The sequence below is a fragment of the Quercus suber genome, unplaced genomic scaffold, assembly GCF_002906115.3.
Source record: "Quercus suber isolate HL8 unplaced genomic scaffold, Cork oak 2.0 scaffold_584, whole genome shotgun sequence".
In the NCBI taxonomy this organism is placed as follows: Eukaryota; Viridiplantae; Streptophyta; class Magnoliopsida; order Fagales; family Fagaceae; genus Quercus; species Quercus suber.
The window spans coordinates 119,721-142,330 of record NW_027070029.1 but is presented as its reverse complement, the minus strand read 5'-3'; the positions used below and the strand labels follow the sequence as shown (position 1 = coordinate 142,330).

Below are 22,610 nucleotides of genomic sequence, written 5' to 3'. Positions count from 1 at the left end.
GGAAGAATGTAAAAGTGAAATGATAGAAAATGTAATTATAATGAATTTACTATTATACCCTTGTTACATCAAAAAATTATTAAAAATTTGTAATTAAAGTTAATTAAATTTCAACAGTTAGATTTCTAATGGAAATTGACGGTAAGATCAATGTGAAAATGGAATCGAACATAAAAGATTAGATTGGAAAATTTTGATTAGTAAATAATAATATGAAAATGGTCATAAAACTTTTTAGTCATAGTGATCTCTTTAGGATAAAGACTTAAAGTAAATGCTTTTAATCCTTGAAAAACTTTAAGCAATTGATTCTGCTCCACCTAACCCACCTAGCCTCACGCAAACTTTCCCACATCAAAGAGGTAGCAAGATAGGGACATTCTTTGCTCATAATTTTAGGAGAAGTGCTATACCCATAATAATTTCACAATACTTTTATAATAACAAGTATATCCTAGATAGTAAGTTGTTATTGGTTAAAATTTAAACTCACTAATTAAATTACTTTTTTCCTCACAAATAACATTTAGTAACAACCCACCATTTTGAAATGTTGTGAACATAGTATGTCTCTAATTGTAGGCACTCTATTTTGTTCCTCAATTATAATTAAATATCTTTTTTATTACTTTTATTTATATTTTTATTCATTCTTCACCTATCTTTTAAGTTTTTAAAATATCTTTTTATAGTCTTGATGATAGAGAGAGAAGGGCGAGAGACAACGAAGAGTAGAATGAGATGTGAGAGAGGGGGGAAAATGGATAGAAACTTTGAAATTGCCGTGGAAAAGGATGCTGGAGGATGAAAGAGATATTTTTTAGCCCTCTGATCTTTTATTTGCTAAGTGTCAGTCATCCATGTAAACAGGAGATATTAAAACTAGAGAGAAGCATGTCCCTATCTAAAAGACTAGATTTTTATTTTTTTCACTAAGGTTCATCTAGTTGATAACTTTCCCTTGTATTTAATAGGGAGAATGTAAAAGTAAAATGATAGAAAATGTAATTATAATGAATTTACTATTATACCCTTGTTACATAAAATAATTATTAAAAAATTGTAATTAAAGTTAATTAATCATTTAGATGCAATAAACATTTTCAATTCACTTTTCCTCTTAGTATGAGAGGAGTTTTTGGTTGGCCTAGGTGGATAAACTTCACTTACCCCTTGGTCCATCCTTTTTCTTTTCCACTACACTAAACAAAGAAAAACTTCTCATTTTCTATCTTTTTTCTTTTGCTCTCAACCAAATAGTCTATAAACCTTGTAAACAACAGATTTCACCTGAAAACTACACTTTCCATGATTTCCCTTTTCACTACCAAACAAAGAAAAACTTCTCATTTTCCATCATTTCTCTTTAGCACCCAACTAAACGGACTCTAAACCTTATGTCCGTATTTAATTAATTATACTTGGAAGCCATTAGCTTATGCCCGTCTTTTATATACCATTTTCATAAAAATAAGTACATAGGTTGGTGAATATGTATTGAAAGCTCGAAAATGTGTTGAAAACACAAGATCTGTTTAAACCCCCAAATAAAAGTTACAGCTCGATAGATTTTACACTAACTTAATACTAAGTGCGGAATAGTGTAAATGCGAGCAGATGAACAAACAAGCTACTCTAATTCATAATCAAATCAACACAACAGTAAAATGGAATGTAAAAGAGTAGGGAAGAAAGATGAAAACACAAGATAACACACCAATGTGTTATCAAAGAGGAAACCGAAGAACTCGGCAAAAAACCTCTCTGCCGCCCTCCAAGCGGTAATTGATCCATTAGACAATTAGCTGGGATACATGGGTTAGCAAGAGACCCTCCAAGCCTAATCTACCCGATGTACCTAAGCCCTCCAAGCTCCTACTCCAATAAGGCTTCTCAGAACTGTGTCTTGTCTAGCTCTCCGGATCCTGCAACATGCTCCATGTTGCATCTGCCATCCTTGGCTTCTTCCAATGCTTCCCAGTAGCACCAAAACCTCACTTGACACTCTAAAATGGTGTGGTAAATGTTTGAGCTATCAACCTCTCAATGGTATGGAAATGGAGAGGTAGGAGTTGAAAAAATTCCACAAGCAAATGTGTAGAGAATTATGGGTATAATAATCTCTAACTCTCAAGGTATTTGGCTAGAGTTTTCTCTCAAAAGTACTCCTCAACATTTGTGGGTAATGTGGGTATATATAGTGTGGGCACAAAAAGTGTGTATCAGATAGCACAGTCTGGCAAAACAGAATGTCTCACGAGTGTCTCGCGGGAAGGCCTTACCCGTGAGATACTCGCGAAACACAGCTGTCGCCATCTGTCTTGACTCTTCACATTCTAGTCATGTGTAGGGCACATGGCTCACTTCGCGGGATGCTTAGTCGTGAGATACCTACGAGATCTCCTCAATCTTCAGTTGCTTGAGTCTTCACACTCTCTCTCTCTCTCTATCACACAACCCTTACAATCAAATCCCACAATAAATAAAGAGTACAAAAGATTGAATAAAATTACAATCAAATTTGGCACAAAATAAAAGCTAACAAAACACATAGTTGGAAATCACAACTTTACAATCTCCCCCTTTGGCTATTCCATGACAAAACCCCTAAAACAGACTCTAGACTTAAACGTAAGTTTGGGAATAGTGGCAAAACTCACTCACACCTAATCTATAAGCTATGAAGAACTTGCACGTATATACCTGTAACCTGAAACACTTGCACACAAACAAAACTTTCTTTAAGCTTATGACAAGTTGAACACAAGGTACGTACATGAGCAAGTAAAGTGTGATCAAGTTTGAAAACACTATAAAACACGTAAGCATATCTTGATCATACAAAAATAGTCATTAAAGAATGACTACAATGAACATTTAGCTATTAAATGCTCATCCGGACACGCAATGCAATTAAGAACAATCCCAATGATCAATTGCATGTCCAACACTCAACCAATGCAAAATGCGCGAAATATTTGCATCTAGGATACAAAATCCTACTAGGGTACAAGAGTGAGGTACTTAGGACATATTGACAATATCTTAAAAGTACAAAGAAATGCTACAAAGCAGTAAGGTAAACACAACTGAATATTAAACTAAATTATAAAAACAAAGTATTAAAACTTTAAACAAAAGCAGTAAAAACTGTAAACAAAAGTTATAAAGGCTAAAACAGTTTACACTAAAACATAAATAAAGCTAAACCGCCTGTATGAACCAAAGATTCTATGCCTAAGCTATGTCTATGCTCTGCTCCCCCTCAAATGTGCAAGCTCTCCCTCAAAATTTTCTCCCCCTTTTTGACCGGAATGGCCAAAGAGGCTAGAACTTATCAAACTCTGAATCTGATCCCCACGCCATGGACAAGTCGTTGATCTGTGAAGACAATGTAGTGATCTGTCCCTAGAGGTATGCAAACTGAGTCACGGTGTGTTGCACATGGGAGTCAAGCACTGTAGACATCTTGTACATGAATCTGTCTAAACCTCATGCTAGTACTGAAGATGATGGTTGAGTTGAAGACTCTGGAGCAAACGTGAATCTATCAATCTCTTCCTCTGTATCACCACCCTCTTCCTCAACACGATCTCGTGGTATCGTATGCACACCTATTTTGGAGCCTTTGATATGAGCTGTGCTCCTAGTTACTCTGTGTGCACCAATGGGATAGTCCCTCTGAACCACTGTGAGGCCACTCAAAAGTTTGAGCTTTGCCTTAGCAATTAGGCCCATAATCAATAAGGGAAAAGGCATAACTGTTCTGGAATTTTTCTTTTCAATGCTCTTCTTCAAAATGTGAAAAATATGTCCACAAATATCTATCTCCTTGTGGGTGAAGAGATCATATAGAAACCTTGTCCTTGGAGCTGACTGTGTAGTGAGGTTGGTGACCGGGTACAAGTTATGGATCATCACATATGCCAATGTCCTCATCTCTAGTGAAAATGGGATTGTATTCATGGAGGTTTTCTTAGAAGTACCACCAAGTATCTTCACCATCTCCTTAGTAGAGCCCAAACGATCCTCATATTGCACTGTAATTGGCTGTGAGGGAGGACGAACTTCTAAGAACTCCTGAATGCTGTCCTTAGTGATGACAAACTCTTTGTGCCTTACCCTGCAATTTATATTATCTCCCTCAACACTAGCATTGGAGAAGGAATCTTTGATAATCTCCGAGTACACAACTCCAGTTGGGTTCAAGAGCTTTGTCCATGTCCTGTCCTTGAACACTTTAGGTATGAAAGTGTCCTCAAGTGATTCTATTTGTACGACCTTTTCCATGATGATCGTTTTATCCTTATAACAGTCATTGTACTTCATATTAGCCTCAGCAGACCTGAAGTTATCAGAATCAATGCGTGAATGTTTGGAGGATGATCTCTTAGTAGCTGCATTCTTAGTAGAAGACATCTGCACAAATGAACATAGAACATAAAAGAAATATGTGCAAAAACACGAAACAGAACACAAAACTTGATTAGATTCAAGTTAGTCCAAATCAAAGGTAAAACAACCTAAAAACAGAGCATAACCAACTCAAAACAACATGCTAAAACAGATAAAATAGGTAAATATAAACACAATGCATGAAATTTAGTAACTGTGCATGTGTGTGCATATGTGTGCATGAGTTGATGCATGTGTGTGCAACATGAGATGCATAAGGTGTGCCCAGAGAGGCCTAGTGTGTGCCTAGTGTGTGCATGGCATGGCATTAAGGCACAAAATGGGTAAAGTGTGTAAAACACACAAATACTAACCAAAACATGATAAACAAGATCAATCAAAAAGAAACCCAAGTATTGAAACTCATTTAAGTCCAATTCAACACAGAAATGTCACTAGGACATTCTGACAAACATCTAACGTGCAACAATGCAATCCAACTATGAACAATGTATGAACATGGTGAAAACTTGCCTAAATACAAGTGTAGAATGCTACACGGGGCCAACATAGATGCACAAAGATAAAATGGGACTCAGCCCAATCAAAGTTTTGGAAAAAATTTCACAAAATTGAGAAACCCAACCCTTTTTCGAAAAATCCTCAATTTTTAAAACCCTAAGCTAAAATCTGCAAAATTTAATGAAAAATGAAAGCAATGTTTAGAAAAACATACCTTGAAGTGATTTTGCAAAGATTTTTTCTTGAAAATGATAAGGTTTGAGTGAAAAATGATTTTGGGTTGAGAAAGGTTTGAAGAGAGGCAGTGCGAGGGAAATAAAGATGTTTTGAAAAACTGTCACATCTGTTACATAAAAACTGGAAACACGTGTTTTTCGCAGGTTAGATAGTAGCGAAACAGTCGCGAGAATGGCCATTGAAGTACAAAAGCTTTCGCGAGAAGCTTTTAGTCGCGAATAAATCGCAAGATAGTTGCGATAGCCTTTGTATGAATTGAAAATTTTCTAGTTTTTGCCTAAAAACATTTCGCGAGAAGTGTTTAGTCGCGAAATACTTGCAAGGCAGTAGCAAGAGTCTCTATATGAAAATGTGACTTTTAATTTCCCTTAAGCACATTTCGCAGGAAGCTCTAAGTTGCGAGCTTCTCGTGAAACAACCTCTGAACCAGTTTTTGAAGAAAAACACAAAAATGTATTTTTGTTAGGTTCTAAATGTTTAGAACAATTGGCAAATCATGAACACAAACTTGTCTAGATATAAATCTTAGAGTCTATAGGTTTTATTAGACAATGCTCAAGGTGATTTAAGTCAAGATTCAAGAACATACAAGCTGCAGGAAGAAGACTTCATATTCTGCCTGGTTCGATCGATCGAAAAACAGGCTCGATCAATCGAAAATCGTATCTGCAGAATTTTAAGTCGGCCCAAACAACAGCTTAAGCCCATTAAGGATTAGGGTTTCAGATCTACTTCTCCATCTATATAAAGGAAACCCTAAGCCACGTTTTTGAGACTTTTGAGAGAGAGAAGAGAGTGCCTCTTTTGTATCTAAGGTTTTGTACCCAAACCTCTCTAAGTCTTTGTTGCTCATATTTGTTGTTTGTGTGAATCTCTTGTGAGATCCTTGAGGAGCTTTCCTTCACATAAACTTAGGGTTTTCAAGGTAGAGATTATTTCAATATCTTGATGATCAACTCGGTTGCTGCCATTGGAGCTTAAAGAATAACAAGCGTGGGTGCTTGTGGTTGATTGGAGAATCCAAGAAAGAAGGAGTCCGTGAATTTGGAGCTTACACGTGGTCGTGTTAGTAAGTTCTACTGGTGGGCAGCATTAGGAAGTCAAGCGAGGAGCTTGTAAGTCCTTTTATATGAACTTCGATTCTTTCGCATAGTGGATTCAGGTTTACCTTAAGGATAGCTAGGTTAAATCCTCCTCAGGTTTTTACCGTGTGGTTTCCTGGGTGATCATATCATTGTGTTATTTATTATTCCGCTGCTTTATATTTTTGATATGACTGTATGTTTGTGATAACCTAGAATTGCATAATTTGACTAAGTTAATCACTTGACTAATTAACTAGGTTAATCTAGTTGGTTTAAGGGGTCTAAATTTCTAACAATTTTGAACAAAAACTAAAGACACGAAAGTATAATATCACTTTCAAAAACATATGAAACATTCAAAAAAATTTTTGGGTTTGATCAACAAGTATATGAGCATACACATCACATTTGAACATGTACAATCACACAAATAAGATAAGCATTAATTGAATCAAAGTCTTGTGTGTTGTGCGTGAGTATCAAATGTGAAATAGTCTTTAGACCAGAGTGAAGTTTCAATGATCAATTCAATTAAGTCATACACAATTGGTACTAAATCAAGTGGTCTATCTCAATTATAGAAATGAACATATATGACCTCCCACAAATTAATTACAAATCTTAGAAGCTTTTCATTTGGCTTCTGCATAAATCATAACATTTGATCATTTTTGCATAACACATCTCTTTTTGAGATGATGCTTGAAATTTTTAATATTTCAACATTGAGAGTTAGCCTTTGGTTTTTTGAGCACCATACATTTCATTAGAAAAGTCGCTTTCCCTTTTTCCTAATCAAATACTAGCATGTGCGACAAGCTTTTGTAGCTCAATATCTCTTTTCATTTGGAGATTTACATTTAGTGAGCTCTTTTGCAAAAAACATAAAAATAAAGTGGGAAGAGATATAGGCACAAGTCTATGCAAGTATTAAGACCATCAAAACTATTGACCAATCATTCATGACAAGCTTGAAGATCTATTTACAACAATCACACATAGTTTTCAAGATTTCTTCCACACAGATATATGTGCATACAGAACAAGCTATGCTCGAAAATACACTACGCCATTAGTACGAAGATACTAGGTCAAACTCACATGTAAAATACACAACATAAGCGATCAAACTTTTTGAAGATTTTTTAATTTTTATGGGTTTTTGAATTTTTGAACACACTCAAAAACAGAACAAGTAAAGTAAGATCAACAAAAACAGGTACAAACCAAAACAAGTAAAAGAAACATGTTATAAACCAGAAGCAATTGACACAAAGTGAATTACGCATGTTGTGATGCATGAACATATGCCCCTAAACATCGGAAGTATTAATGCATGGGCATGTTGTAATGCTTATGCATGAGTATCCCTTTTCACCCACACGGCACGTGTGTTTGAGGTGATATCCCTATAGTTTTGGGTACGAGTATTGAGGCCTTCAAACCTTCTGGAAAAGCTTGCCAAACATGTGGTGAATGCATCAATCATTTTCATCACATCCATCACACCAGAATCACCATCTCGACCTTTTGATTGCTCAACAACCCAATTCCGTTTGTCATTTCTTCGTCCTCTTGACCTCTGAACACTTGCATTCTTCAATGCCCCCAGCTTATGACAATTTGGTCTAGTGTATCCTTGAAGTCCACAGTGATGACAAAAATATTGAATTCTCGGACCTCTTTGTGACTTTGGAAACGATTTCCCATTACCCTTAGGTTTGACCACTAATTGTTTAGGAGGCTTCGTCATAAACCTTTGGTCAGTCACATTCTTCTTCTTCTCATCCTCCACTTTCTTAGGAGTGGAGGCAGCCACTACTGGTTCTTTGGCTTGCACAAACTTCACTTCCTTGGTTACTTTAATAGCTAAACTACTTTCTCTAGTATATCCCAATCCGGTTTTGTCGGAGAAAGGTTTTTTATAAGAGAGGACTTCATCAAGCTTCTTAGAGGAGACTCGCTCTATTTTAGCATTAGCTTGAACCACTTTAAGCTTAAGGAATTTTATCTTTGAGTAGGCTTCGGTCATTTCTCCATTCAGCGTCTCTATTTCACATTTGGCCTTCTTATATCACATTAGGAGACTTCTATAGTCCTCTTCTGCCTTCTTCATCTTTTTAATAGTTGTCTTAACCACCCTTGTATATTCTCCTGACTTCTCAAGGAGTGAATTGTAGTTTTCTTGAAGACCCTTTATACTCTCATCTTATTCAACATCTGGTTCTTCTATAATTCCCATTGATTCCTCATCACTATGCTCCCCAAGCTCTTGTACAAGTAAATTCAAGTCCTCCGAAGACTCATCATGAGCAATAGCCATAAAAGCAGAGTAATTCCCTTTACCATCACAGCTCTCTTCCAAATCTGAATTGGAAGAATCTGAATCACTAAGTGTTATGGCATACACCTTGCCCTTCCCTCTAAGATAGTTGGGACACTCCTTCTTGAAATTTCCATGGCCATTGCATTCATAATACACAATGTCTTGAGGCGATTGAGTATCCTTCCCATCTTTCTTTTTAAACTCCTTCCTATCACCTTTGGAGGATGAAAACTTCCCTCTGCTAAACGGTTTCCCACTGTTCTTCATCTTCAAAAATTTTCGGAAGTTCTTTGCAAGAAATGCTATCTTCTTCTCCACTCCATCTTCTTCGGAGGAATCATCTATTCTTTCGGTGATGGTTTTAAGTGCGAGAGATTTACTCGACTTATGAGAAGGCAGTCCCAGCTCATACGTTTAGAGAGATCCAATGAGTTCTTGGATTTTGATCTCATCCAAATCTTTACTTTCCTCTATAGCTATGATTTTTGCTCGGAAGCTTTCTGGCAATGATCGAAGGATTTTCCTCACTATCTTTGAGTCCTTCATTTTCTCACCCAAGTTGAACTTGCCAATAACCACTTCATCCAGCTTACTGTAGAAAGAGTCAAATGACTCGTTCTCACTCATTTTCAACTCCTTAAATCTAGTAGTTAGCATCTGCAACTTTGTATCCTTCACTTTCTTTGTTCCTTCATAGGTGGTCTCCAATATCTTCCAAGCTTCCTTGACTACTGTTATGTGATAAATCCTGTGAAACTCATCTGGAGAAACACCACAAAAAATTGCATTCAAATTTTTACTATTAGCGTTAGCTGCCGCAAGTGCTGCTTTATCCCAAATGGATTTAGCGGCCTCCGCCCTAGTCCATCCTACTTCTACCGCATCCCAAACAGTATTATCAATTGAACACAAGAATGCCCTCATTCGGACTTTTCAGAAGGCATAATTACTACCATCAAAATATGGTGGAACATTTAAAGATTGAGACCGGTCCATCTCAAACAGGGTCAAGGATCGCACGAAGGTAATTAAACCACATCTAGTGCACCCGCTCTGATACCAATTGAAAGTTCGAAAATGTGTTGAAAACATAAGAGCTGTTTAGACCCCCAAATAAAAGTTACGACTCGATAGATTTTACACTAACTTAATACTAAGTGCGGAATAGTGTAAATGCAAGTGGATGAACAAACAAGCTACTCTAATCCATAATCAAAGCAACACAGCAGTAAAATGGAATGTAAAAGAGTAGGGAAGAAAGATGCAAACACAAGATAACACGCCGATGTGTTATCGAAAAGGAAACTGAAGAACTCGGCGAAAAACCTCTCCACCGCCCTCCAAGCGGTAATCGACCCACTAGACAATCAGTTGGGATACATGGGTTAGTAAGAGACCCTCCAAGCCTAATCTACCCGATGTACCTAAGCTCTCCAAGCTCTTACTTCAACAAGACTTCTTGGAACTGTGTCTTGTCTAGCTCTCCGGATCCTGCAACAAACTCCATGTTGCATCTGTCATCCTTGGCTTCTTCTAATACTTTTCAGCACCACCAAAACCTCACTTGACACTCTGAAAGGGTGTGGTAAGTGTTTGGGCTATCAACCTCTCAATGGTATGGAAATGGAGAGGTAGGAGTTGAGGAAATTCTACAAGCAAATGTGTAGAGAATTGTGGGTATAACAATCTTTAACTCTCAAGGTGTTTGGCTAGGGTTTTCTCTCAGAAGAACTCCTCAACATTTGTGGGTAATGTGGGTATATATAGTGTGGGCACAGAAAGTGTGTATCAGATAGCATAGCCTAGTAAAACAGAATGTCTCGCGGATGTCTCACAGGAAGGCCTTACCTGCGAGATACTCGTGAAACACAGCTATCGCTATTTGTCCTGACTCTTCGCATTCTAGTCATGTGCAGGGCATATGGCTCACTTCGCAGGATGCTTAGTCGCGAGATACCTGCAAGATCTCCTCAATCTTCAATTGCGTGAGTCTTCACACACACTCTCTCTCTATCACACAACCCTTACAATCAAATCCCACAATAAATACAGGGTACAAAAGATTGAATAAAATTATAATCAAATTTGACACGGAATAAAAACCAACAAAATACATAGTTGTAAATCACAACTTTACATATATAAAGTTTATACATTGAATTGGATGTATAGAACATTTTATATAATGATTACTGTCAGTTAAACCTTTGTTATATCACAATTTTTTTTTTTATCCTTGAACCTGAGAGGTTTATTTAAATTAATTTATCATGCATAAAACATTCATGGTGCCAATCGGTGATACTCATTTTTAAGGCTATATGTGAACACGTTAGGTTATATCTACATTGAGGGGAACATATAAATTCTTAGTATGAAATTCATCTGTCTAGTATTTTCGATTGATAATCATATAGATTGGGATTGAACATAAGAGATAACTTAATATTTTTCAAAAGGGTTTTATATATTAATTATCCACATATAAGAGACTTTTCAACAAGAAGTTTTTATTTAAGGGAAATTACACTTTGCCCACCTGTGGTTTGCTCTAAAAACACTTTGCCTACCTGTGGTTTAAAAATTAGCACTTTACCCACCTGTGGTTAGCTCCAGTTATCTTCTGTTACCCATCTCTGTTAAAAACAATGGTAAATTTGTATTTTTATTACCGTTTTATGTCTCTCTCCTCTTAAAACATAAAAACTAAAAAATCAAGATAAATGAAGATCTAAAAACTAGGTTTTGTAAAAAATTAAAACTTAACTTTTACATCTTTTCATGAATCAACTTTTAGATCTTCTATTTTAACACGTTAAAAATTTAAATTGTGTGTTTCCTCACCTGAACCAAAGAATGGAAAAAAAAAAAAAAAAAAATCAATTAAGTTCACCAGGTCATACTCTAAAAAGCACCACGGCCTAAGCTAAATTCATAGAAAGAATTCATCTAGACTAACCCAGTTCTTTCCTTCAAGCTAGCAATAGAAAGAGGATGATGTGTATCTTGTAATCCCAAACATGAGTGCACATATAACTACCAGTGCAGTAACAAATCTCCTCCGTTGTATGGATAAAATACACCAACCAACGCAAGCATAAAAATGAAGACAGTGCTGGAAATACAAACAAAGAATGAAGAGGGCATTTAGGACAGTGACGTGCTAAACTAAAGACGCATAATTTCAATTTTTAATGTATTAAAATAGAAGATTTAAAAGTTGATACATGAAAAGAAGATGTAAAAGTTAGGTTTTAATTTTTGTAAAACTTAGATTTTAGATCTTCTTTTCCCTTGATTTTTTAGTTTTTTATGTTTTGAGAGGAGAGAAACATAAAAGGGTAACAAAAATACAAATTTACCCATGTTTTTAACAGAGGTGGGTAACGGAAGACAAATAGTGCTAACCTCAGGTGGGTAAAGTGTCAATTTTTAAATCATAAGTAGGCAAAGTGTTTTTTGAGCAAATTACATGTAGACAAAGTGTAATTTTCCCTTTTATTTATTTATATAAATAGACATATAAATATGAATTTATGAAAACAAAAGGTTATTTCAACAGTAAATATTATTATGTTTACTCATATTGGATTCACATGATAGGATTCTTTTGTATGGCGTTTTGGTCGCAGTAAAGGTTTCAAAATTGGATATTATTATATTCGTACTGGTTCTTGAAATGTTACAAAATGGTAACAAGTTACGGCTTAACAGATGTTTTTATTTCAACCATGAGAATCACAAGAATTGATGAATGTGAGATTGCCCATTCCTGTTTTCCTCTTTCGGACCATTTCATACCCAAATATATTTCCATCCATATGAACAGTGGAAGACTGGAAGAAGTTGGATGTGAAAGCCTACACCTTTCCTCCCCTCAGGAAATGGCAAAGTCAATTTAGTGCTATTTTTTCAAATGACCCTCGCCTCTTTCGTCCCATTAGCGTAAAACTGAGCTCTTTTAACTTGGGTTTCCTTATTTGCTTACAATAAGTGTAGAGGGAAAATTTGAAGGTAGGTTCTCCTGTAAAGAACCGAACAGTACCACCAAACTACAAAGCTCTTAACGAATTGAGTTTTTTTTTTTTTGCTCAAGGTAATGAATTTGTGGAGACCGTGAAAATTGAGAATTAGGTCCTCTAGATTTTTAAATAAAATCCAACATTTTGGAATTTTGTTTATTCCCAATCATTCACTTGAAAAACAATTCAATTCTAGAGAAATCTGCTAGTGGTACCTTAGCTCCATGTTCATTTCTTGGCACCCAATGTTGGAAGGACAAATCAAACTCAATAATATAGGTCCTTTTGATACCCCTACGCAGGATGATAGATCCAAAATTCTTAAATCAGTATATTAAATCAGTACCAAGCCATGTTGCCATGTCTTGGGAGGAGGAAGTTTGAAACCACATTAAACAGTAAAAGAACATTTAAATCAAATCAACTAAGCTCATTTGCTGCTTGGTATTAACTTTTGTGTAACTTGTTCTTAATTTGGCTTGAAAATAAATTGGCAATGAATTTAAATCTTCTTGAAAATGGTTACAAGCATAAAGCAGATCATTTCTGGTTACAAGTATAGTATAGTGCAAAACATTTCTCATGCACGCTACAATGAGCTATGTTATATGAAAATCTTGGAAAAACTGGTACAAAACCATGAAAAAGGGATAAGCAGCTGTAAACCCAATGCCTTAAATAATGAACCATGATCCTGAGTCATAATCATGAGAGGAACCAAAATCAGCCCTAGGTCTCCAAAGTTCCAGTTATCTCTTGTGAAGGACAGGCCCTGGTCATGGGTGAGGTTTCATCTGTTGTTGATGACACCAAAGATGAAGTGTGACAGGTCACAGCAGGACATGGTTGAAGTTGCTATATTCTTTGATGTGCCAAAAAATGTGTGACTAATTTGAACCTGTGTAGTGATTTTTGTTAGCATCTTCCATAATTAATTTCAAGGAATCAGACCAACTCATTCATAAGAAACAGAGCTTACCAAAGTGTAGAAATTCCAGAAGAAGGAACTATGGCTCTTCTTTCTTCAAGGACTGCTGAGTAAAAGCTTTGAGGACTCCTTTTGCTTGAGCTGCTTCCTGCAGCATTAAGGAAAAACATATAGTTCAGTAGTTTTTATTTAGCTTTTTATTTTTTGGAAATCCAGTTAAGTATGAATGGGAAAACATATGAGTAACAACAGCACAAAAAATTCCTTAATGTTATCTCTAAGATGCATGAAAAAGAAAGTAAAATCATATATAAGGACTTACCCTTATGTATGCAACAAATTAACAAAACACACATAACAACATGAATAACATCTTTATATCTTAGAATAACCGTAAAAGAATAAGTGAATAGCTGGTTGATTGGACAATATGATACCGGGAATCAACGCTACAAAGATAGACCACAAACACATCATGGGAAACAAACACATCATGGGAAGCAAGGGATGCGATCAGAGGGGCATCTAAAAAAAGCAATGCCAGCAAGTTAATTGGCAGAAGTTTCCTGTCTAAAAGAGAAAAGATACTATGAGAGTATAGATTTACAAGATCAAACTATTAAATAACTGAAGAAAAACATGAAGATTTCTTGTCCTTTTTCTTTTAAAAAATGTATCCTCAGCTTCTTAGCTAGAAAAGCAATTTAGGGGGGTGTTTAGTACTGTTGTTTAAACAACAATTTTCAGTGTTTAGACAACATTACACATTTTTTCACACACATGTATTTTCACAAAACAACAACAACGTTATCAGAAATCTCTTATCAAATGGAGCCTAAGATTGGCAATTACCTTATACACATTTCCAAAGCCAACCCCAAATTCTCCAATCTACCACAAGATCTTACATTGACTAAAACCCCAAATCACCAACTCCAAGAAATTAATTTTAAGGAATCAAAATAATTAAAATTAGAAGGAAAAATATTGCATGAATTTAAAATATCTCTGCTCATATTCAGTGAGTAATCGTACATAACCAAAATATAAAGTTAACAAATGTCCTCCCTGTAAACAGGGACTTTATGATGTGAAAGATATATTACATAAAAATCATAATGACACACTACTTGGCTCCACAAACAATTATAGCAATTTCACCAAAAAAATTTTAAGAAGAAGAACAAGGGATGCTGCCAAAAGTAGTCATCTTCTGATTATACAAAACTTCACGAATTTAGTTTGTACAGACTCGACTCCTTGAAAAGTCTGATTATTCCTCTCCGTATTTAGTCCACAAGATTCAAAGTGGAACAGCACTCCAAAAATCTCGTTCCACAAAATGATGGAGCAATAGATGGTTCAGTGATTGCAGTTAGAATTACAAATGCAATACTAATCAACTATAGTAATGTTATCTTGATGAGGTTATCCACAGTTGAGATCCTACCTAAGGCAGCAGTCCAAACAAAAGAAGCAGCATTCCTTGGAAGTTTTTCTGTCAAATGCATGCCATTATTCCCTCTTACTGCCCACATAATAAGACCACATTAACTTCTCACCATTATGTTCTTTCCTGAACAATCTACCAAAGATGATTGTTCAGGAAAGAACATAATAAGACCACACTCAGCTTTTAATTAATGTAAGTGTCCACTTATATTAATTAAAAGAACAGAGACTGGTTCATAAAAACAGGATGTTGGACGGAGGTTATGCAAATCAGGAGAGAAAATTGGAAATGAACAATATAGAAAAGCTGAGCTTAATGAAGCAGTGCATAGGTATAAAATGTAGCTAAGATGAATAAATTAGTGGATAATTGGACAGACTGAGAAAGACAATTTTTAAAATGAGAGACTTAAGACAAATACAGCAGCAAAATATTGTAATGTTAACTGCCAGTGGAGAAGATTTCCAAAGAATAACTCTTACATTTTGTTTGGAACAGTGGAAAGAGAGGAGAAAGGAAAACATAGGGAAAAAATGAGGCGTGGAAGACTGATTTCACTGTTTGGTTCCAAAAATGTAAAGAAAAGGCTAAGGATTTAAAGGTAAGAGATTTCTGCCAGGGTCCAAAAATCTCTATCTGCCCAAAATGGATGGAAAAAGTTGGAAAGGAAAACTGCTGAGTTGACAAAATTGAAATTAATGTGTTATTAATTTACAAATATACTTTTAACTTTTCAACACAAATTTGAAATATATCACATTTATAAAATATAGATGAGGGTGTAAAGGTAAAAAAAATATTTTTCCTTTCCCTGCTATTTGCAAACCAAACAAAGAAAAGATAGATTTTTTTTTTTTTTTTTAATCATTAAGATAGATTATTTTATTTTCTTGTTTCCTTTTCTTCCTATATCCAAATAGACCTAAGGAAAATAATTTTCTTTTCTCTTTCCTTTCCCTTGCTCTCTTCCTTTCTCTTACCTTCCCCCAGCTACAACCAAACAAAGAGTTGATCTAAAAATAAGAAGTAAGCTAGTGAGAAATACAGATATAAAGGAAGGAGGTTGAAGCACCATATGCAAGCTAACATAAATAGGTTCAACCAAAATTGTCTAACAAAGTTAGAGAACGCAAAGACTTAAAAAACTATAGTAATAATAATAATAAGTTATAGAACACAGAGCTTTCAAATAAAATAATCATGTCAAAATATGAGCTTTCAGTGGATCACTTGTTGCTACACAGTCCTACAGCAAGGAATCTATGGTCCTCTGTTTTGTCTTTTCGGGTGCAATGGTAGATGACAAAGAAGGTTGTGGAGCTGCTAGCTTGTTGGCCATGGCTTGGGGGTAGAAGAGATAATGGAGAGATTTAGAAGGCTATTCCTCTATGTCTTATGTGGGTTATTTGGAAGGAAGGGAATAGTCGAACATTCAAAGGCTTCAAAATTTCAAGGCTGACTGTGAAATGTAGTTTTCAATGCCTTTTGTATGCCTGGATGGCTTCTCTAAGCAGTCATTCTTTAACTAGTTTGATGGATTTTATTGATTTCTTTACTTTTTGATATTTGTATTACACCACCAGTTCATATCCTATGTGCTGGGGGTGTCTATTTTCTATATTAATAAAGTCTTACCTACCTATCAAAAAATAATAATAACTTCCACCAACCGATCTCACAAACCTTAAATCCAATAGCATCCCAGCAAGCCAAAATTCTTAATTATTTTAAAAATCACATACTATAAAAATCAAAACATGTTTCATAAGACCCATATCTTAAAAATAATAAAAAAAGCACACTCATTATAAGAAAATCGTGCAGTGTGTCTCTTTGTGTGTACATAAACGCATTATATATATTACTATGCCAACGTTTGCCTAGCGTTTTCTAACTAAATTTATTTTAGCTTCCAAATAGCCAAATAAAAATATTATATTACAAAGCAGAAAAAAATATATTACCCATCTCTATTTTTCAAAAAAAAAAAAAAAGATTTTCCCAAGAATTGCAAGCTACTATTAACTGTTTAACTTACCAGGGTGAGGTCTCGTGAGTGTCACATGAGGCCCGAGAAGCGAAGATTGGAGTTGAGTGCTTCAAAGAAGAAGAAGAAGGAGTTGAAGAGAGAAGAGGGTTTTGTTCATGGAGAAGAAGAAGCTGAGTGTGGCCGGTGGTGGTGGTGGTGGTGATGGTGTTATTCGGGGAGGCAAACAGGGATTAAAGCTGAAGAGAGTGTCTGTATTTATGGTTGTGGCGTTGATGGTTACGCTTTGTTGTAGCATTTTTATTGCTACTCTCCCTCAGCGCCGCCGCTTGTGAAAGAGAGAATTACCTTATTTCAGTGTTTGAACAACGCCTTATATTTTGGCTATTTTGACTTAAACAAAATAATACAAATATAGAAATAAATAAATAAACAATGAATGTGAATGCTATTGCTAAAAGTGCTCCAGCCGTGAAGACGTTGGTAAAGTAATTAAATAATACATTTTTAATTTTTAAATAATATTATGCATATTTTTATAAACTTTTTAATTTATACGTATTTTAAAAAATTATAAATAACATTATTCAAATTCGCCTACCAAATAAACCTTAAAAATTCAAAAATAAACCAACGTGCAAAATGGAAAATAAAAGAAAAATGTTATGTTCATTTTTTTTTACTTCCGAAATTGCCCTTAATTTAAATATAAGAAATGTCGTTAAAACTGTAAATAGGAAAAAATTAAAAACAAGAAACTTACTAGCTAACTAAGGGCATGTTTGATAGTGGTGCTCAAGTATTCTTATTTAAAATGATGTAAAAACTATAGTTTAAAAAGTGTTATAAAGAAATACATATTCAAACTTTAAAGTACTCATAATACAAAAAATGTATTGTTCAAAATTGGTGTACAAGTTGATGTTGATGTTTATCAAGATCATAAGCCAAAGCATACTCAACCATGCTTAGATTCCTCTATCGAAGTTACATATGAATCAATATTCTTGACATACTGTTGCTAATGTAGTAAAGAATGTGGCTGCAATAATCCAAGAATATTGATTCATATGTAACTTTCATAGAGGAAAATCTAAGCATGGTTGAGTCTGCTTTGCCTCATGATGTATCGGTTTTATCTTCACCTCAATATGATATTCTTATAAATAAAAATTCCCACACGTTGCTTTTGTTTTTGTTTAAATTTTTTTTTTTTTTAAAGGCAAAACTTTCAGAACAAAACACCTTATGTTACTTTTGTTTTGTTCAAAATTGAAATAAGCCTATGTTCTATTTTTTTTCTTTTTTTTTTTTTTTTTTTGGAAGCCTATGTTCCATTTGAACTCAAATTACACCTCACATAAATGAACGTTACTTTTGTTTTTGTTCAAAATTGAAATAAGCATGTGTTCTATTTGAACTCAAATTACTTTTTTGTCTTAATACTTATCTTTATCCCATGATTCCCATCCCATGCAGTTTTATTTATTAAAAAAAAAAAAAAAAAAAAAAAAAAAAAAAACCTATTCATCTTTCTCAATAAAAATAAAGTCAAGAAAACCTATTCACCATGTTATTGCCCTTTTGACTTACAAAATATCTCTAATTTAATTAACTTATCCTTATTCTCTCTTCTTTTTTTTTTTTTTTCTTTTCTTTTTTTTTTTTCTGAAAGACTTATCCTTATTCCTAAAATATAAGAAATGGTTAAAACCATGATTTTCAGATCCGGATTGGACCAAATTGTACGGTTCGACCTGAGTAACCGTTTGTAGACATCAAAATTTTTATGATGTATCCTCAACCGTCCAATTGATCATGATTGAGTATCTTTGATCAAATTAATTTCCAATTGATGACGTGGACAACTAAAATCAAGCCATGTGGCAACGTCAGGAAAAAAAAAGACTCATATGGAAGGTTCTTATTAATGGAAAACCAAATTAAATTCATAATTCATAATTAACTCTCAATAAATGCTGAGAGGAAATTCCAAATCAAATGCAATTAAGTTGCTTATAAATAGAAGCTTCTTATATAAGAAAAGGACATAGAAATAGAGAGAGAAAAACCCTATTGACACTGCCAAAATAGAGAGTCATCTCTAAGTCCAAAAGAGCACCCTTGCTCCCTCAAAATCAAGCTCATTCCTACTTCTTCAAATCAAAGTCGCTAGGGATTTTCCTTCAATTTTGTTCGAGATCAAGCCAACGGCCCTCGACTTCAAATCAAATACATCCAATTACACATCCAACTTGGAGACATCAAGGCACGTTCAAGATCAAACTTCATAGCGCTTCAGATCGTAAAGTTTCTTGGAGATCGAATCAAAAGAGTTTTATTTTATTCTTTCATTGTAAAGAGTCATATAGAGGATTGTACTTACATATATACAAATCAATATAAATTGAAAATTTGTTACACTATTTCATGATGATTTATCCTTTTACAAATTTTGTGTGCACAATCCCAATTTTTATTTTTTAGATAAGTGAATAATAGAGAGTGGAGGTAAGGTTAAAAAATAAATTAATAAATAAGGCACAGTAAAAGAGGTAATTACCTCTAAGTTATCACTTGAACCCCTACATAAGATCCTGATTTAAATAACCTTTATTTAACTTGGCTCTTCAAGAAAAATTTCTCACTCTTGATTTATTGCAAACATTAGTAAAATCAATGAATAATAGATTATCCTATTCTAGGCTCATGTTTTGCCAAGCTCGAGAATGAAATTTCAAGTTACAAATACAATTTAGCTCTCTCACTCTTTTTATTTATTTATTTTATTATTATTATTATTATTTTAATAAGAATTGCAAACTTTCATACATATACGATATTAGACATGCGATATTTCAATACCATCATAACAGTAAAGAAAGTTCAAAAAGAAAAATTAAAGACAGTGCAATGACAAAATATATAAGACCATAATACATTACAGACATGGTAGATTTTCATAGATATGTATCTGTTGAAATAAAGAACTTCATGGGTGGAAATCTCTGAAGAAAATCTTGGTTAATCAAATCTAGCTGCTACATTGCTTCATTTTCCACCTTTCTTCTTTCACTTTTACTGCTTTCTTCCAAAATTCTTGAGAAACCTCTCCAACTTTCTTATGGTCAAGTTATTCCCAGTAACAAACCCAATTATTAACCCACTCCCATATTCCATCATTATAACTACCCAATCAAATTTACTTGGGAAATTTGACCCTTCACCTTGTTTGGAATTCAGTGGTGGCTGTGTCAATGTCTCAGAAATTTTGCATTTCTTAGTCAAAGGCATACCACACAAACCTGTGTTTCCCAAATATGAATTATTTTCGAAGGTAGAGAATTGTTGACCTTGTGGAATAGGCCCCGTAAGATGGTTATTTGAGGCATTGAAGAATGCAAGGAATGTGAGTTGCAATAATTGCGGAGGAATCTCTCCTGATAGCCCATTTTGAGAAAGATCCAAAGATTCAAGCTCCGTTAAGTTCCCTAAGGAAGATGGGATAGGACCAGTGAGAATGTTGTTGGATATGTTGAGCAAATGAAGCCCCTTTAGATTTCCAATGACTTCTGAAATTTCTCCATCAAATTTATTGCTTGAGAGATCAATAGCTACAAGATGATCTTGGATCTTTTGATATAGTGTCTTGATGCCTTTGTTTGTCAATTCCAAGGTGTAACTAAAATCATTTTCAAAACCGAAATAAGGAGATGGGGTGGTTGTGTCTGCATTCATATAAGCATTATCCTTGTCAAATGTCAAGTTGGCAACTTTCATAGAGGTCCAACATTGGAAGTGCTCATATGGTAACTTACGTGTAAAGTTATTGAAAGAGATATCAATGATTTGCAACTTGGGGAAATCAAGACTGCTTTCAGGTTTCCCAATTGCACTATGGAACCCATTAGATTGCAAACTTAGAACCTTCAACCTTGGAAGCTTCCCCAACCAAGAGGGGAAAATGTCAGAAAATCGATTGTTACCAAGAAGAAGAATCTTCAGCATTGTGCAGTTGGACAATGATCTTGGTACTTGTCCTTCTAATTGATTATAACTTACATCAATCGCTATCAATCTACTTTCTTCCATGTATATTCCAGGAAGTATTCCACAGAAATTGTTGTTTTGTAAATTCAATACCTTCAAGTTGCTCAAGCATTCTGGAAGCATGCCCCCCAAGTTGTTGCGTGAGAGATCCAGTGTTACAATTAGGCTAAGATTGCAAAACAATGGTGAGATTTCTCCAGTCAATTTATTGTTTGAGACATTGTATTGGGCGATGGAAGGTGGAGGAATTGGAAGTGATCCTTGCAACTTGTTGGAAGAGAGATCCAAAGAAAGTAAACTATCCCATGGTAGAATTGGCGGAGTGTGGTTGAAAGACTCAAAAGTTGTGAGGAAGTTGTAGGATAGAACCAACACTGAGAGAGTTTGTTTCCCTATGTTGAATATCCAGTTTGGTATTTGACCCTGAATTCTGTTGTTGGCAAGATACAAAATCATCAAATCATGCTGAGAACGCAAAAAAGTTGGGAATTCAGTCAAGTTACATGCATTTAATCCTACAAGCTCAAGCTTTGAAGTACTGTCGTTGAATGTTGAATTAATGGGGAATGATAGATGGACTCCTGAAAGCTGGATCTGAGTTAGATTTTTGAGCTTCAGAAACAAGTCCATGTCCACTCTGCAACTAAGGTTATTATCAATAAAACTCAGATATTCAAGATTCGCAAGCCTACAAATTGATTGTGGAATTGAACCATGGAATTTATTGGTCCCAAGTTCCAATACAGTTAGCTGGGTAAGGTTTCCAAGCCACAGTGGCGACGGTACTCTTTGGTCAGGGGGTTCAAATGAACCCCCTGACTTCAAAAAAAAAGAAGAATTATATATATTTAGTATTTTTTTTTGTTAGTATAATACATTAATTTTTTTAAAAAAATATTTTTGCACACCCTAACTTAAAATTTATGTACCCTTATTACAAGTATTTTTGACTTTAAAGTAAGAGTAAGTGTTTGGAATTGTAAGTATTACTTTTTATTATAAATTTTTTATTATATGTATATGATTGTGTCTAATATTAATTGTGTGCATTATTTTTTTAATAATGTTATTTGTATGAATAATGATGTGGACGTGAATATTTGTATACAATATAAGTATAATATAACTTTATATAATTTAATAATTAGGAAATAGAGAGGATATTTTTAAGAGAGTTTCAACTATGGCGTTTGCTCATGATGATAACTTTTTATCATTAGATCAAGACACCAATCAATTTTTGGTATAGACGGGAATTGAGAGGATTTGTTACATGAATGTGTATAGTTATCATGTTATAATAGCTTTTCGTCATAAAGTTAGAAAAAATGAAGAAAAAAATTGCAAAGTTAGTGACTATTAAAGCATTTGATTGATTAAATAAACATGTAATGAAGTATTTTATGTATGAATGAGTGTGGTTATGTGCGTCAATAATTAATATAGAGCCAATGAGTTGAGTTTAGTCATTTAGTTTAAAATATTTTTATAAAAACAATGACAAATATATAATATTAACTACATAAAAATAAAAATTTAGACAAACTTAACAAAATAAAATGGTCATAGCTACCTATATTGGCAATAAATTCTTGTAATGAACTA

The 22,610-nt window shown here is 34.4% G+C and overlaps 1 protein-coding gene and 1 long non-coding RNA gene across 2 annotated transcripts; both read right to left on the bottom strand.

The window, feature by feature from the left end:
* Positions 1-13,014: 13,014 nt before the first annotated feature.
* Positions 13,015-17,313, bottom strand: LOC136063839 (uncharacterized). Its single transcript, XR_010625488.1, has 3 exons — positions 17,007-17,313; positions 13,567-13,663; positions 13,015-13,485 (listed from the first exon to the last, which is right to left on the bottom strand). It is a non-coding gene; the product is annotated as an uncharacterized LOC136063839 (long non-coding RNA).
* A 2,720-nt stretch (positions 17,314-20,033) lies between these two features.
* Positions 20,034-21,635, bottom strand: LOC112011360 (receptor-like protein 6). The gene has a single exon (XM_065764788.1). The coding sequence runs from the start codon at positions 21,633-21,635 to the stop codon at positions 20,034-20,036; it is 1,602 nt and encodes a 533-aa protein (XP_065620860.1).
* Between the last annotated feature and the right edge of the window lie 975 nt (positions 21,636-22,610).

Excerpts from the sequence above, each read along its gene's own strand:
- LOC112011360 (XM_065764788.1), bottom strand. The coding sequence starts at position 21,635 with ATGGACTTGTTTCTGAAGCTCAAAAATCTAACTCAGATCCAGCTTTCA.